The sequence below is a fragment of the Mytilus edulis genome, chromosome 2 (genome assembly GCF_963676685.1).
Source record: "Mytilus edulis chromosome 2, xbMytEdul2.2, whole genome shotgun sequence".
NCBI classification, from domain to species: domain Eukaryota; kingdom Metazoa; phylum Mollusca; class Bivalvia; order Mytilida; family Mytilidae; genus Mytilus; species Mytilus edulis.
Genome location: NC_092345.1, coordinates 17,178,573 through 17,196,136, shown reverse-complemented (window position 1 = coordinate 17,196,136; position 17,564 = coordinate 17,178,573). Strand labels below are relative to the sequence as shown.

The 17,564-nt window shown below is 31.9% G+C and overlaps 1 protein-coding gene across 20 annotated transcripts in view; it reads left to right on the top strand.

The window, feature by feature from the left end:
* LOC139511602 (serine-rich adhesin for platelets-like) overlaps nt 1-17,564 on the top strand; it is a 59,088-nt gene that overhangs the window by 22,293 nt on the left and 19,231 nt on the right. For 2 of the 20 annotated variants that reach the window (XM_071298480.1, XM_071298481.1), the window contains exon 6: nt 10,932-12,061. The exons of 10 other annotated variants lie outside the window; for them this stretch is intronic. In XM_071298480.1, coding sequence (XP_071154581.1) covers nt 10,932-11,083 — 152 coding nt within the window. In that variant the 3' untranslated portion in view covers nt 11,084-12,061. 8 more of the 20 variants (XM_071298483.1, XM_071298482.1, XM_071298487.1 and 5 more) reach the window with 8 other exon arrangements.

Below are 17,564 nucleotides of genomic sequence, written 5' to 3'. Positions count from 1 at the left end.
GTGATTTTTTTTTTTTTTTAAATTACCAATAAACAGAATAAAGGACTTTTTGTTTTTGATACTGACTTTATCACAGTCAAATATCAGTTGAGCCCAAACCTTTATTCTACATGTTCTATATGTATTTCAATATTATTTGCATATTTGTATTAAAATTGTAACTAACGCTTTTTTTTAGGTTCTTTCATTAACAAATGAATTGTAAAAATATGTCCTATTTGAATAAATGTTGCTGGGAAAGTGCCTTTATTTTTTGTTGGATTCTGCTCTAATTACTGTAAATTCAGAATTATTCCCTGCATTTAATATTGCGATTTTGTCATTTTACACTAAAATGTAATTATTTTTTGCGATATTCAGAAAAATCATGTTTGATTCATAGAAAAAAATTCAAAATGTGAGTTTCAATTATTGTGATTTTAACGTTGTCACATTTTTTGCAATAATAAAAACATTGCAATAATTTCTAAATTTACAGAAAATAGTTTGATTATCAGAAAAAATTGAAATGGGGAGCCTTAATTTCGAATAAAAAAAAACTGAAATGGGGAGCCTTAATTTGAAACAGGGACTTAATATAACATTAAATACAATTCTTTTTGTAAGGGTAGTGCCTTCATTTCTTATAAGATTGTCTTCTTATTTGTTAAAAGAGACTTCTGAATGAGTGGTCTAAGTATTTCTACAACTATATCACTAGCCTGTGTACACAATTGTTTTGAGTTAGAATCCTCATGTGCAATTGCATTGACTCCAATCTAAATGACTAGGGTTGCCAGTTTCATGCCTGCAAATGTGGTTCTTGAGGCACTCTGGCTTTGTCCACATATAAAAACTTCCTGCCACAAAATAGCCAATAGTTGTGAAAGTGGCATGAATACTTCAAAAACCAATCAATCATCATTAAGTCTGTAGAAAATCAAATTTAGGGATAATTTTTCTTTGAAAAAGACTTGTAAATAATGCAGTACAATCTTCACAAAGTAAAAAAAAATGCATACTATTACAGATATATAAGATATACCAGGTAATGAAATGTTTCGGTCTTATTACATGATGGTAAATAAATAAAGCTGGAGCATATAGATATTGTGCTATTTTACAGATTTTTGTGAGAAATATGGAAGACATTCACGTTCTCAGTGTCGGGAAGCGTCACGTAATGTTGTCACCTCCACGACATGTAAAGAGAAAAAGAAGATATTAAGACACAGAATTCTAATTGGACAAAGTAATTCACAATTTAAAGATCCTATATGACACAAAAACAGTACTTTTTAAAGTGGAAAAGGGACATTTGAACTGTCAATTTTCCTATTTTTCAGATTTTTGTGTTAGTCAAGGACGGCATACTCGTTATCAGTGCAGGAAGGTTATTGTGTGCAGTATAACATCTAGGACACATCAAGAAAGACAAAAATTAATGAAACTTAAAACTCAGTTTGGATATAGCATAAGTGACCTTTCAAGAGGAGGATTTAAAAAATAAAATGCATCTTAATAGTGTTGTGTCATGCAGATTTTGGTGTGAAACTGCAAGGAAAATTTAACTGGTGATATGTGATAAAAAGACTTGACTCAATGAAAATAAAAATGATTTTTTTTTTTAAGAAACTCAGTTGCATTGGAATATTTAGCAATGATTAAAACATTGCAAAATTATGTGAATATATTCACAGTAAGGGGTTGTCATAGTCATTTTAATTTTGCTTCTGTGTTATATACTATGTTATTAAAATAAATATGTGCAATACACACATGACACACTTATAACCCTTGAAAAAAAGTTTGTATTTGTTTTTAAATCTGTATTTTACTGATAAATTGACTAACTTTTACATTACACATTTACATTGACAGCAGCATTTGCTGGCAAAACAAAGGGTTCTGTGGAACCTTTGAAGAATATCTCAGATTTACTCTACAAAACTGCTTTCAAAACTATGATTTTTTTTAAATGTGAAGGCTTTTCTACCTCAAAAATAAGATTACCTTAGCTGCATTTGGCAAAACTTTTAGGAATTTGTGGTCCTCAATGCTCTTTAACTTTGTACTTCATGTGGTCTTTTTTTTAACTTTTTTGATTAAAGCGTCACTGATCAGTCTTTTGTAGACAATAGATGTCTGGTGTTAATACAAAATTTCAATTCTGGTATCTATGATGAGTTTATTTAATTGAAAAATTATATTGATCAGTAGATGAACAAAACTGTGATTAATTCATTCAATTCTGGTATTTTTTATTTTGATTTGTACACAGCAAAAATATATAGTTCTTGAAGAAGCATTAACAAAAATTCTGCAACCTTTAAGGTAGATCATAAGTAAATATTTTTTGAGACAGAATTTTCTTATACTTAGCCAGAATGAAGATTTTAATATGCTCTTTTCAAATATATAATAAAAAGGAGGAGTCACCGTGCTATTTTTCAAGCTATGAGTCGTTGAAAATTGCCTAAATTTGGTTAGATTGTTCATGGGAAAACACATTTGTGTGCATAAAAAAAAATCTATGAGATAGAATTTTGAAAAAAATTGTGAAAAGATAAGTTTTGTAATATGTTTTAAGAAAATAAAAAGAAAAAATGGTGTCACCGAACTTTTTTTCTTGCTACAAGTAAAAAGAAAAAAATTCCCTATCTGTCCAGTATAAATTTTTTACTAAAAGAGTTATCTTCCCTTAAATGGTTCGTTTGAAAAAAATGATTCTAAAAGCAAGAAAAATTATATTTGTTTAAATATTTTGAATTATACAATAAATTGCCAAGTTTTCTTTATATTATTAAACAGTCTAACCAATAAATTGCAAATCTGTCTTCAAATTTGCAGATTTAGGCAAATAACTAGACCAATTTTTTACTGTGATTGTTCAATCCAAGATGGCGGTATACCATGAATCTACCTTAAATGTGTATTTTCTGACTTAAATATATGTAATATTATCTAAAGTTTGAAATAGAAGAGTCCATTATACATGTTTATAAATGTTTTAAATACAGAATCTTATAATTATTACATTTGTATATCATACAACAAAATCTACTTATTTTCATATAATGGACAGTTTGTTGTCTTCTCTATGGTCGGGTTGTTGTCTCTTAAAATTGACACATTCCCTATTTCCATTCTCAAATTTATTTTATTCACTTTTGATATTTTACAAACATTAAAAATAAAAGCACAAGCGAGTAAAATGTAAAAAATGAATTAAAATATTCAGAATATATTGAAAAGTATATAAAAACACTTCTAAGCCATAATGTCTCTTGTGAAGAGTTGTCATATTAACAATCATTTATTATCTTCTTATTTTTATATATATGCTAATGTTCAGTTTTTACTGTTTTAGAAATCTTCAAAATTATTGTATGTATTGTAAAGTAATTCTTTGATTTTTAGATTTTTTTTTTTAGATATTTAAACAGTTTGATTCTTTATTATATAATAATATAGCATAGCTCATGGATATAGTGACAAGCTAAAGATTTATCATTATACGATTTTGGTTAAGGAAAACACAATTTAGTGATGTGCAAATTTTCCTATAAAACTGCTATGATTGTGAATGTTAATAATGTATATCATAAGTATTATTCTGTAAAAATATTGAATATATGATAAAAACTATATATACATTTCTGTTATTGATTTCAATGTTCGCAAAAGATTACGAATAATAAAAATTGAAAAAAAATTACTGATGTTTGTATGCAATGATTTTCAACCTAGTGCATGGTTTTATCTAGAAAGAGTACATTCGTTACATTTTTATAGTGGATGACCGTGAGAACATTCTGTTGTATTGCTGTCGCCTAGATTTTTAATATTTTTGATAAATATATTCCAACAGTGACAGAAGAGTATGAACTGTTCAAGTGTATACCTGGAAATTTTCTAATTCTATGAGTTGTATGGGGACTTTATCCACTATAGTTCTGCTAGGCCTCTTGATTATTGATGAGTCATTGTTATTTGGTTGAATCCTCAGGTACCATGGATTTCAAATAGTACTTGGGAACAACAAGTTTAAATGTTTAAGAAATTCAAATTTGCTATAGGAATCTAAACAGACTTATGATAACAAAACAACAAATTATAATATCCAAGAAAATGGAAGTTTTCCTCAACCGACAATACTTGGTACCCAAAAAAATAAATGAATTTATAGGTGTAATACCACCAAATCATGGTACACCACATCCGGTTGCATACGAAAATAAGTTGAAAAAAAATATTCGCTTGAATTTGACAGTTGTAGGTAATTAATCCAACATTAATTGCAGTAAAACATTTCTGAAAGTTTTAGTTTATAATGTAATTTTGAAGCACATGTTGTCTTATGTTAACTATTGTGGATTTGCTTCATTTTGTTTCGCCATGGAGTTGTCAGTTTTTCTCCAACTTATAAGTTTCAATCTCCCCTTGGTATCCTTTCCCCCTCTTTTTATGTGTTCTGCCTTTCTCATCTTTTGTTGGATCTCATTGGCATGTCTCATATCTTCTTTTATTGGTATCATATTTTGTTATAAAGATATTTATTGCTATTTCAAGAAATTTTCCTTTGATCTTGCTGACTGATAATTTTCTCTCTCAGTGGAGTCGAATGATATGAAAATTATTGCTAGAAACTAAGGATGCACATGCTCATTGTCATCAAATTAACAAAGTCTTCATGGGTATAATAGGGATAAACAGATTATCTTTTGTCGTCTCAACTTGATTGCTTTTCTCACTATTTCGATGTTCAGGATCAAACGAGAAAATCAATCCCGTTGAGATGACCAACGATAATCTATAGATAGTAGTGATTATTATCTCTTTAAAAAACATAGTTTCACAGTTGGCTGAAATGTTTAAAATCACATTTATGTATTATCAAGTTTGTATCTAGTTGTTTTCTCAGGGCCTTGTGGGCTGAGTGGTCTAATTAATTCAACATTTATGTATTATCAAGTTTGTATCTAGTCTTACTCTAAGGGCCTTGTGGGCTGAATGGTCTAAGTAATTCAACAACTCAGGGCTTTGTGGGCTGAATGGTCTAAGTAATTCAACAACTCAGGGCTTTGTGGGCTGAATGGTATAAGTAATTCAACAACTCAGGGCTTTGTGGGCTGAATGGTCTTAAGTAATTCAACAACTCAGGGCTTTGTGGGCTGAATGGTCTAAGTAATTCAACAACTCAGGGCTTTGTGGGCTGAATGGTCTAAGTAATTCAACAACTCAGGGCTTTGTGGGCTGAATGGTCTAAGTAATTTAACAACTCAGGGCTTTGTGGGCTGAATGGTCTAAGTAATTCAACAACTCAGGGCTTTGTGGGCTGAATGGTCTAAGTAATTCAACAACTCAGGGCTTTGTGGGCTGAATGGTCTTAGTTATTCAACAACTCGGGGCTTTGTGGGCTGAGGGGTCTAGGTAATTCAACAAGTCAGGGCTTTGTGGGCTGAGGGGTCTAAGTAATTAAACAACTCAGGGCTTTGTGGGCTGAATGGTATAAGTAATTCAACAACTCAGGGCTTTGTGGGCTGAGGGGTCTAAGTAATTCAACAACTCACAGCTTTCTGGGCTGAATGGTCTAAGTAATTCAACAACTCAGGGCTTTGTGGGCTGAGGGGTCTAAGTAATTCAACAACTCAGGGCTTTGTGGGCTGAATGGTCTAAGTAATTCAACAACTCAGGGCTTTGTGGGCTGAGGGGTCTAGGTAATTCAACAACTCCATCACTATCCTGTGAACAAAGGATGTGAGTTCAAACCCTGCATGTAGCAGGTGAACTCAATTCCAATCTTAATTGACAAGGAATTTCGATTTTACTGCCAAAGGTTGGTTAGTTGTTCCTTCAAAAACTTTCTTAAAACTTTTTTTTAATGCCCCACCTACAATAGTAGAGGGGAATTATGTTTTCTGGTCTGTGTGTCTGTTTATCTGTTTGTTCGTATGCTGTCTGTTCGTTTGTCCGTCTGTCTCCTTTCAGGTTAAAGTTTTGTTCGTTTGTCTGTCTGTCCGGTTTCAGGTTAAAGTTTTTGGTCAAGGTAGTTTTTGATGAAGTTGAAGTCCGAACAACCTGAAACTTAGTACACATGTTCCCTATGATATGATCTTTCTAATTTTAATGCTAAATAAGAGTTTTTCCCCCAATTTCATGGTCCAATGAACATAGAAAATTATAGTGTGAGTGGGGCATCTGTGTACTGAGGACATATTCTTGTTTTAATATTAAAATAAGATGTGGTATGAATGCCATATATAAAATTCTGTTAAAGTAAACTTTTAAATATTCACAAAGTAGGTTGGATTTTTATGTCTTTGCAGAATTCTGTTCAACAAATAGCCGTCACAATAAATCTAAAATAAGGACAGCTTTAGCCCGTGGTGTGTCTGCAAGAACTTCAGCAGAGAGATTGAAGATTCAAGGCAAAATAAGGAAAATTTCAAACTGGAACTAAAATAGCTGTTTAATAGATGGATATCATACAGCATCAGTGATGTGTTTGTTCATACTTCTATAACACACTAAGTCACCTCTTCTGAGTAATTTACACATATATATGTATGTGTATACACAGTACACTAAGCAGTTGTGGATTTCTTGGATTTGTGACTCAACTTTGCTTTCTATAATGAAATTTTAGAAAAATGAAATTTTATTTTATTGAAGTTTCTTTCTAAGATAATATTTATGTTTGTTAGATTAATCTGTATTTCATTACAGATTTTTGTACACAAAAAAGTCGACATCGTAAGACTGAGGTTCGACAAGCTCTTCATAATGGAATAACAGCAAGGACATCTCAGGAGAACAAAAAAATCAACGTGAGAAAACTACAGCTTCAAAAAGATCTTCAAAGTGGATACCGGTATTAATCATCTTCTCTAGCCAAGAGGATCGAGGGACTGGATAGTAACCCTTGGCTAATGAAGATGGATATTGAGCAATATATTGCTATTGAATAGAGATATATATAGGAAGGACTAATTCACATTTACAACTTTATTGAAGAAGAAAATTCCAATTTTTCTGTGCGTCCTGAAGTCAGTGGATATTATCTTAATCATATTCAGGACTCAGTACTTATTTCATCCTCAATCTGAATCGGCATAAATTATAAGTTGGATGTGGCAATCTGAATCTGATTAAATGAGTTAGATGTGGTAATCTGAATCTGATTACATGAGTTAGATGTGGTAATCTGAATCTGATTAAATGAGTTAGATGTGGTAATCTGAATCTGATTAAATGAGTTAGATGTGGTAATCTGAATCTGATTACATGAGTTAGATGTGGTAATCTGAATCTGATTAAATGAGTTAGATGTGGTAATCTGAATCTGATTAAAGGAGTTAGATGTGGTAATCTGAATCTGATTAAATTAAATGCATGTGGCAATCTGAATCTGGTTAAATATATATTATTTAGATGTGGCTGTATCAAAAACATGATAGCTAACTATTTTGATATGGAGAAAGTATTTTAAGTTTGCTCAGCATATTGACTACTGTCATCATCATCAGACTGAACTTTGTACTCTATTTTAAAATGTACAAAATGTATTACTCTCTATTTAGATGAAGAAAATGTCAATTAAATATTAGCATAAACTACTGGCATATATTATTTCCATGAATCATAACTATTTTGCCCTCCCCCTCTGTCATTCTGTCTAATGACTTTGAAACTTTTGCTAAGTGATTAGGTCAATTTTTAAGGGGCGCTTACCTGGTCAGGTAATGTTTATAAGTACGGTAGTTGGATGTGTTATTTCCATGGAGATTATTTGGCGCTGTTTCCTCAGTCATAGTCTTTTAAATTTGAACTGTTTTGCATTGTTAACATGGTTGAATTTTGCCATTTTAATTTCATCATTTTGTTGTCGAGCCTGCAACTTTTGTTGCAGAAAGCTCGACATAGGGATAGTGATCCGGCGGCGGCGGCTACGGCGGCGGCGTTAGCTCACTTCTTAAAAGCTTTATATTTTAGAAGGTGGAAGACCTGGATGCTTCATACTTTGTATATAGATGCTTCATGTTACGAAGTTTCCGTCAGTCACATGTCCAATGTCCTTGACCTCATTTTCATGGTTCAGTGACCACTTGAAAAAAAAGTTCAAATTTTTTGTAATGTTGAATTCTCTCTTATTATAAGTAATAGGATAACTATATTTGATATGTGCGTACCTTGCAAGGTCCTCGTGTCTGTCAGACAGTTTTCACTTGACCTCGACCTCATTTCATGGATCAGTGAACAAGGTTAAGTTTTGGTGGTCAAGTCCATATCTCAGATACTATAAGCAATAGGGCTAGTATATTTGGTGTATGGAAGGACTGTAAGGTGTACATGTCCAACTGGCAGGTGTCATCTGACCTTGACCTCATTTTCATGGTTCAGTGGTTATAGTTAAATTTTTGTGTTTTGGTCTGTTTTTCTCATACCATATGCAATAGGTCTACTATATTTGTTGTATGGAATGATTGTTAAGTGTACATGTCTATCGGGCAGATGTCATGTGACCTTGACCTCATTTTCATGGTTCAGTGGTCAAAGTTAAGTTTTTGAGTTTTGGTCTTTTGATCTAATGCTATATGCCATAGGTCAACTATATTTGGTGTATGGAAATATTTTATGATCTTTATGTCAGTCGAGCAGGTTTTATTTAACCGTGACCTCATTTTCACGGTTCATTGCACAGTGTTAAGTTTTTGTGTTTTGGTCTATTTTTCTTAAACTATAAGTAATGTGTCAACTATATATGTTGTATAGAAGCATTGTTAGCTGTACCTGTCTGCCTGGCATGGTTCATCTGACCTGAACCTCTTTTTCAAGGTTCATTGGTCTTTGTTTAGTTATCTTGGTTAATGTTAAGTTTATGTGACAGTTGTAATAAAGCTTAGCTTTATACTTAGGACTATCAACATAATATCAATGATTATAGTATAGAAGGCGAGACATTTCAGCGTGTGCACTCTTGTGAATTATACATGTACAAAACGTACTACCAAAATTACATAACAGCAAGACATGTCTGTGAGTCAGTTTATTTAATTATTTAACTAGCCTCCTTTTGACTTAGAAAATCAAAAGAAAATTAAATCAGCATTAGCTTAATTTTTAGCGAGAAGACAAAATAAAAGAGGTATGGGTTGATTTTTGCAAATAATTTGAAATGAAAAGTTTTGAATCATATAAAAGTGTCTGTTGGGTTGACCTGCTTTTGATCATATCAAGGTCAGGATGATATTGGAACTCCTGTCTACTGTATTTTAAACAGTTTCAAAAGGGAGTTTCCACACTTATAGGGGCTCTAATTTCTGAAAGGGAACATAATGAACGACATTTTTTTTCAGTCATACTGCCAGTACTACCAGTACTAGTAGACCCAGATGTATATTTTTATGCCCGCCTTAGCAGAAGGGGCATTTTAAAAGTTTTATCCTTGCCTGTCTGTACGTCCGTATATCCAAAAGTTGGTTTCCATTCTCTAATTTAACTTTGCCTCAATCAAATGATATGAAACTTACCAGTATACACAATGCTTATTACTACAAAATACAGATCAAGTTTGCATATTGGTGGTCACAGTCCCTTAAACCGTTCAAGAGTTATGCTCCTTTACAAATTACAAAAAAGCAGAACTTTTCGTTTCTGTTCTCTTACTAATGTTACCCTCAACTTAATGTTATGAAACTTATACAAAAGTTAATTACCATAAAACACAGATCAAATTTGAATATTGGTGGCGTCACTCTAACGGTTCTAGAGTTATGCCCATTTACAAATGGAAAAATTGCTGAATTTTTAGTTTCTGATCTCTACCTTCAGTTAGCCTCAACTAAATGTTATGAAACTTGCACATAATGCTTATTACCACAAAATACAGACCAAGTTTGAATTTTGGTGGTGTCGCTTTAACTGTTCTAGAGTTATGCCCATTTACAAACGGAAATTGCTGAATTTTTAGTTTCTGCATGATGATCTCTAACTTTAGTTAGCCTCAACCAAATGTTATGAAACTTACACATAATTTTGTTGTGGTATGATGATTATGTACAGAGTTATGGGTTTGGATTTAGATAAAAAAATAACTTACATAATCACTTTTTAACCAAAAAAAATTGTCGTGCTTGAAGATATTATATAGTGTTTTTTTTTACACCATGACAAATTAAAGATCAAGTTAGAATTTTGTTCCAATACAATAAATTTTTAACCAGTAGAGGACTATGTATTGCCATGCAATACTCACAGAATGCTTGTTTAACTAAAGGTGCCATGTTGATTTTGCTCATTGATGAAGGCCATATATGAGACCTATAGTTGCTAATAAACTGTATAAAACACAAATTCTTCTAAGGACAAAATCATGGCCTAGTTTCTAATGATATGAAACTAAATAGTAGACAAAGGTGGGGTACAAAAAGAACTTTGCTATAGGCTATAGGCAGTGACCTATAGTTGTTACTCTCTATGTCATTTGGTCTCTGGTGGAGAGTTGTCTCATTAGCAATCAGGCCACATCTTCTTTTTTTTTTTTAATTCTTAAGTAATCCAACATTTAATTGAGTCATTGATTAATTGATAGGTGTTTAACACCCCTTTAACACTATTGATCTATTTCTTGTTGGTAAGTTTTTATTATTGTTGGAAGCCTGAGTGCTAGGAGAGAAGGTCAAACCTTCTATAAGAAAACTAACAATCCTAGTTAATTAAGATTGGAGTTAATGCCCCTGCCCAATGAGGGATTCAAGCTCACAACCTCAGTGTTGACAGCCACTTGGCTTTTGAGGCCCCAGCCACCATTTATAAAGTAACCCTCTATTACATAAAGTTGAAAGTGTCTGGTTGCACATTATGTTTTTCTAACTTTATTTTATTAAAGCAAGGTATTCACTGATATATTTATGAATTCCTACATTATGCATGTAATTATGTTCTTGCAGAGTTTTGTACTTCAAATAGTAAACACAGCAAGTCTCAAGTGAAATGTGCTCTCCATCGTGGTGTATCAGCTAGAACCACACATGAAAAGCGAAAGATTGAACACCAAAGTGCAATGGTGGACATAAATAGACAATACAAAACAGGAACATAATCTTAACTATAATAAAGTTATTTCCATTAAGCGTCAACATGCATGAAATATTTGCCACTGGACATCTATTTTAAGTGAAAGTACAATTGCTTGTTTACTGTGTCATTGTAGATTTTTGTTGTGTCACAGGTCGCCATGGGAGACCTTTAGTTCGTGCTGCACTTGCACAGAAGATAACATCCATTACATGTCGTGCAAAACAGAGAATGAAGAAAATTAATGCAATTCATGGACATTTTGATGGAAATTGAAAGAGGGAATCTTCTGTAGGATTTTACAATAGTGATAATGTTTCTGTGTAGTCTAACAACGAAAATTATGTAAAAAGGAATTTCAAGAAACTCTTTAAGAGCAATGAAGAATGACTCTGTATATTTTATTTGCATGTCTAGTTACTTAGTCTCTACATAAGACAAGAGTCATATTAAAATAAATATTTGTTGCAGCTTTAATTGTTTCACATTTTCATTCAGTATATATGATTTTATGTTATATTTGTTGCTTGCTGTATTTTACATCTTTTCTATATATTTTTCCTTGAAAAGATAATATGGAAAAACACAACCATGGATTGGCTTATCTTGAATATTATAAAATTTTGCAAGAGTTATCATATTCAATTAGAACATTTTCTGTTTGAACAACTTTGTGAATTTGTAATATACTCATTACTCTTGAGTTCACTTGATCAAAAAGAGAAAAAGAGATATTGTATAAAGCTAATGCCATCACTTTACCTCCATCTTCCCTTGCCTTTTATTTTGGGTACTAATTGTTTATATTTTCATTATCGCCCCTTACATTTATAAATAAAAACACTTTCAAATTTAATAGAAATATTGCTGCTATGATCCTTAATAAAAATTTGTCCATTTATATAGCTTTGATTAAAATCAGAATGCTAGAGGTAGTAAATGAGTCTCTGATATGTCAGTTTTAAATAAATCTTCTCTAAAACTACAAGGCAAAGTTTTTTTTTTAAATAAATGTTTGATAACCCCCCTCAAACCCTGTCTTATACAGATTGAGTGGCATATTTGAGTCAAATAGTAAAAAAATTGGGAAATTTTGCTACTTTTTAAATGTCATTTTATGATTTTATGTTATAACCCATGGAAAGGGTATACTTTAAATAAAACTGCATTTTTTGTTATTTAAAAACATGAATTAGTTATGACCTTGACTTTTACATTCTACTTTCCTTACCTGATATTAATGGATAAATTCTTTTCTAAGTTTTAATCATTGTTTGGAAACCCTCTATACACATACTCTTTTTTTGATGATCAGTGGCAAAAACATAGCATATAAAATTTTGAAGGGAAAATTCACCAGTGGAAAATATTTTTTTTATTTGTCTGCTTTTAATACCTTACATATTTTATCTAGCCATTAAAATGTTCAAATAGGATTAAGATCTGGTGTGAAGGACAGTTTTTGAGAAATCAATGCAGGAACCTGGTAAAACTCATAACGACAGCGAATGAAAAAAGAAATAACCTTATTATATAATAATCTGATTGGACTAAGATATATTTGGTGATATTTTGTGATTGGCATTTTATGAGATAGGGTATAATGCACAAAACCAATATTTCAGATGTTAATGCAGATTGAAAATTAACACCAAAAATATGATAGATATGCTTTGATTATATGACAATTCATTGAATATACCCATATCTATTGTCAATACTAGGATCTTAAGATATGTTTTTAAATGTTATAATTAATATTTACTTTGGTGATATTTTGTCTTGTTCAAACCAGAACTTGTTTTTGGTCGGTCATTTAAGACTTATATTATAACATGGATGAAAACAGAATGTGAATTTATCTTTTTGACATGTTTGAACTTTTTTATTAGCTCACCTGGCCCGAAGGGCCAAGTGAGCTTTTCTCATCACTTGGCGTCCGGCGTCCGTCGTCCGGCGTCGTCCGTCGTCCGTCGTCGTTAACTTTTACAAAAATCTTCTCCTCTGAAACTACTGGGCCAAATTTAACCAAACTTGGCCACAATCATTATTGGGGTATCTAGTTTAAAAAATGTGTTCGGTTACCCGGCCAACCAACCAAGATGGCCGCCATGGCTAAAAATAGAACATAGGGGTCAAATGCAGTTTTTGGCTTATAACTCTGAAACCGAAGCATTTAGAGCAAATCTGACATGGGGTTAAATTGTTTATTAAGTCAAGATCTATCTGCTCTAAAATTTTCAGACGAATCGGACAACCGGTTGTTGGGTTGCTGCCCCTGAATTGGCAATTTTAAGGAAATTTTGCCGTTATATGGTTATTATCTTGAATATTATTATAGATAGAGATAAACTGTAAACAGCAATAATGTTCAGCAAAGTAAGATTTACAAATAAGTCAACATGACCGAAATGGTCAGTTGACCCATATAGGAGTTATTGCCCTTTATAGTCAATTTTTAACCATTTTTCGTAAATCTTAGTAATCTTTTACAAAAATCTTCTCCTCTGAAACTACTGGGCCAAATTAATCCAAACTTATCCACAATCATCTTTTGGGTATCTAGTTTAAAAAATGTGTCCGATGACCCGGCCATCCAACCAAGATGGCCGCCATGGCTAAAAATAGAAGATAGGGGTAAAATGCAGTTTTTGGCTTATAACTCAAAAACCAAAGCCTTTAGAGCAAATCTGACAGGGGGATAAATTGTTTATTAGGTCAAGATCTATCTGCCCTGAAATTTTCAGATAAATCGGACAACCCGTTGTTGGGTTCCTGCCCCTGAATTGGTAATTTTAAGGAAATTTTACTGTTTTTGGTTATTATCTTGAAAATTATTATAGATAGAAATAAACTGTAAACAGCAATAATGTTCAGCAAAGTAAGATTTACAAATAAGTCAACATTACCGAAATGGTCAATTGACCCCCTAAGGAGTTATTGTCCTTTATAGTCAATTTTCAACAATTTTTATAAAATTTGTAAATTTTTACTAACATTTTCCACTGAAACTACTGGGCCAACTTCATTATAGATAGAGATAATTGTAAGCTGCAAGGATGTTCAGTAAAGTAAGATGTACAAACACATCACCATCACCAAAATACAATTTTGTCATGAATCCATCTGCTTCTTTTGTTTAATAGTCACATAGACCAAGGTGAGCGACACAGGCTCTTTAGAGCCTCTAGTTCTTGGATATTAGGATTTTTCATTTTTTGACTCTTTTAACTCAACCCTTTTCAAAGAAATTTAAAACTTTTTTTCTCAAGTTTTAAGGGCAAAAAAGGTGTGTGTACTATACAGGTGTGTTTCATACACACCAAAGACGAAAATACACCCCCATTTTTGCATGGTCAAGATCAACTTTAGTATGTAATATACAAGGACTATCAAAATGGCATATAATTAGTGTCATCATCATTCTTTAAATATTAGAACTGTAGATATATTTTCATTTTATTCTTTTATATTAAAAAGTATACAACCTTCAATATTTTAAATTTTTCATTTATTGTGTTATGTATATTTTTTCTCTATTAAGTAGAATAAAAATGTCATAAGAATCTGTTCATCATCATGTGTTTCTTACTCACCAGGCCTTGAAAGTTAAATGAGCTTTTGATTACATCACTTGGTGTCCATGATTTAAAAAAATAGTAAATGTTTTTTGGGTTATTGCCCCTGAAACACAAAATGATTGCAAAATTATATTTTTTTTGGTAATTATCTTAAAATATATCACAGATCGAGAGAATTTTTGTCAGCTAAACCACAGGCATTTGTCTCAGGTTCTTAATCCAGGACAAGGGGAGTCCAACTACATGTCCCCATTCAAATGCAAATTTTATACGACCGCAAAAATTTGACTTCTGCAGGCGTATAAAGCTGCACCCTGCTGAGCACCTGGTTAGGCTATAGCTGATAGAAAGAATCTTTTGTTAGTAGATATGTCAATCAAAATACCATCTACAATTTATTCAACACAGATGAATCATAAATTGACTCCTTATAATAGTTCTTGAAATTAATGACCAATTATACAGTTTTTTCTTCAGTTTTTTGGCAGAACTTATAATAGAGAAGATAAATCAAATGTAAAAAGCAAAAGTGTACATCAAAGGAGATCTTCAAATAATTCAACTTTGCTGAAATTCTCAATTGATCATTGCCCTTGAAAGATATTTTTTCATATTTTGCTACAACTATTATAGTCAAAGAGAAATTGTAAATAGAAAGAAGTTAAGCACAATCAGATCTACAAATAAGTTAACATGACAAATCATTGACTGAAATGGCCAACTGACTTCCTTTATCAGCTAAATTGTGCCTGAATGACCAATTTTACCTGTGTTTTTGCAGACACATAAAATGTTCAGCACAATAAAATCTACAAATAAGTCAACATGTCTAAAATTGCCAACCAACACCTTGTAGAAGTTATTTCCCCTGAATGGTTTTTGGTCAAAAACTAAGGGAGTTGCAGAGAAACTTTAAAATGCAAAGAAGATCAACAAATATTAAAGATCTACAAGAAAGTCTACATTTTTGAAACATGTTTAAATCCACCACATTCTGAATGTCCCTAAAATTCAATGGATGTTGTTGATCATATATATTTTCATTTACTGCTACATACATCAATCTTGACGTTATTTTTTTTTCAGTTGAATTGTTTTACATTTGTCATTTCCTAGTCTCAACCATACAGAATGTGGTAGGGATAAACATGTTTTAAAATGGTGACTTTCTTTTGCAGATTTTTGTCAAAGAAACAGTCGACATGCCAAACCAGCTATCAAAGCTGTTCTACATCACAAGATTTCTGCCACAAACTTTCGTGAAAAACAAAAAAATATTGTGTTGTTAAGAAATATTAAAAAGACTTTACAAGAGGAGCTGTGAGGGTTTTTTTGTGTAAAATTCATGGGAGTTTTTTGTAAAGTTCATGGGAGTTTTGTCAAAATGATTGACACCTAAGATAGGTTATAAAGTGTAAACTACAAGATCTTGTAAATATTATGAATTACATTTAAATCTTATTTTATAAAATAGCAAAAATTACTTAGTTTTGATACATATTTGTGTTTGTGAGAAATGAAAGGTGCATGTGAAAAGGTGTTATACATATATACTGGTATATAGACCAACATTTGGTAAAATATTTTTTTAGTCCGATCTAAATATAAAAAAGAAGATGTGGTATGATTGCCAATGAGAAAACTGTCCACAAGAGAACAAAATGACACAGACATTAACAACTATAGGTCACTGTACATGCATTTTGCTTTTTTTGGAAAATCAGCCAAATTCTATGTATTGTTGAAAGAATGCTTAAAAGTTTTAGAATAACTTTTCCATGATAAATGGGCCTTGTTGTCATGTCATTGATAATAAACTCTATTTTTGGTTGTAGATTATATATTTAATATAAAATCAACAATTTAAAGTATGAATAACAGTGAATGATAAGGTCTAGTAAATATAAAAAAAGAAAAAGTGGTTAAATTTGATTGCCACTGAAACAACTCTTCAAAAGAGACCAAATGACACAGAGAGTAACAACTATAGGTCACTGCCTATAGCCCATAGCAAAGTTCTTTTTGTACCCCACCTTTGTCTACTATTTAAGTTTCATATCATTAGAAACTAGGCCATGTTTTTGTCCTTTGTAGAGTTTGTGTTTTATACAGTTTATTATAAATTTTTTAAAGTGTCTCTCTGCTTGAAGTCATAGTTTGAAGAAAAAAAAGTTTGGTTTAAAAGACTATGTTATATTGTCAAATGCAGTATGTTGACAGCAGATTATTTATTTTTATTTTTTTGGGGGAGGGTTGAAACCTCCCACATTTTTTTTTTGTGAGGTTTTCAAACAATAGTATGTTTTTGCAGACAATAACACATTTTTTACTGTATAAACTATGTCAGTATATGATGCCTTTAAGATTTCATTGTTAGTCTTTGGTACATTGCTGTCAGTTGTCACAATGGGGTGGTCTGTAGTTGTACATTTGTTTATTCACAGATCTGATGTGATACATGTATGTGACTGTATTAGATAACTTTCGAGTTCGTTGCATTTCCGTCAAAAACTCTGGTTTTAGTGAACGTCATTTGTGCGTTTAGGGGCGTCGTCACTTCCATTCCAATGCTGAGCGAGTGGTTGGAAAACTATAATTCTATATTATACGAATTATACGACAAATTGAATTATCAAAATTGACAATCAGCATTGATGTCATTAGGGAATTGTCATTAAGTACCTACTGAACAACCATTATTTCTAGTTTATCCTGCACAATGACGATCACCAAGACGCTTGATGAACGTAAATAGTGCAGGGATACAGGCGACCCCCTCTATCTGGTAAATGACGTCATAAAGGCGCGTATAATTGACGAGTTTTTTCCGGTGACAGATGAACTCGAAAGTGGTCTATTGTATAGATGATCACAACCAATTTTATTCAGAGATTAAGCTTACTTGACAATTTGTTTATGACTGTG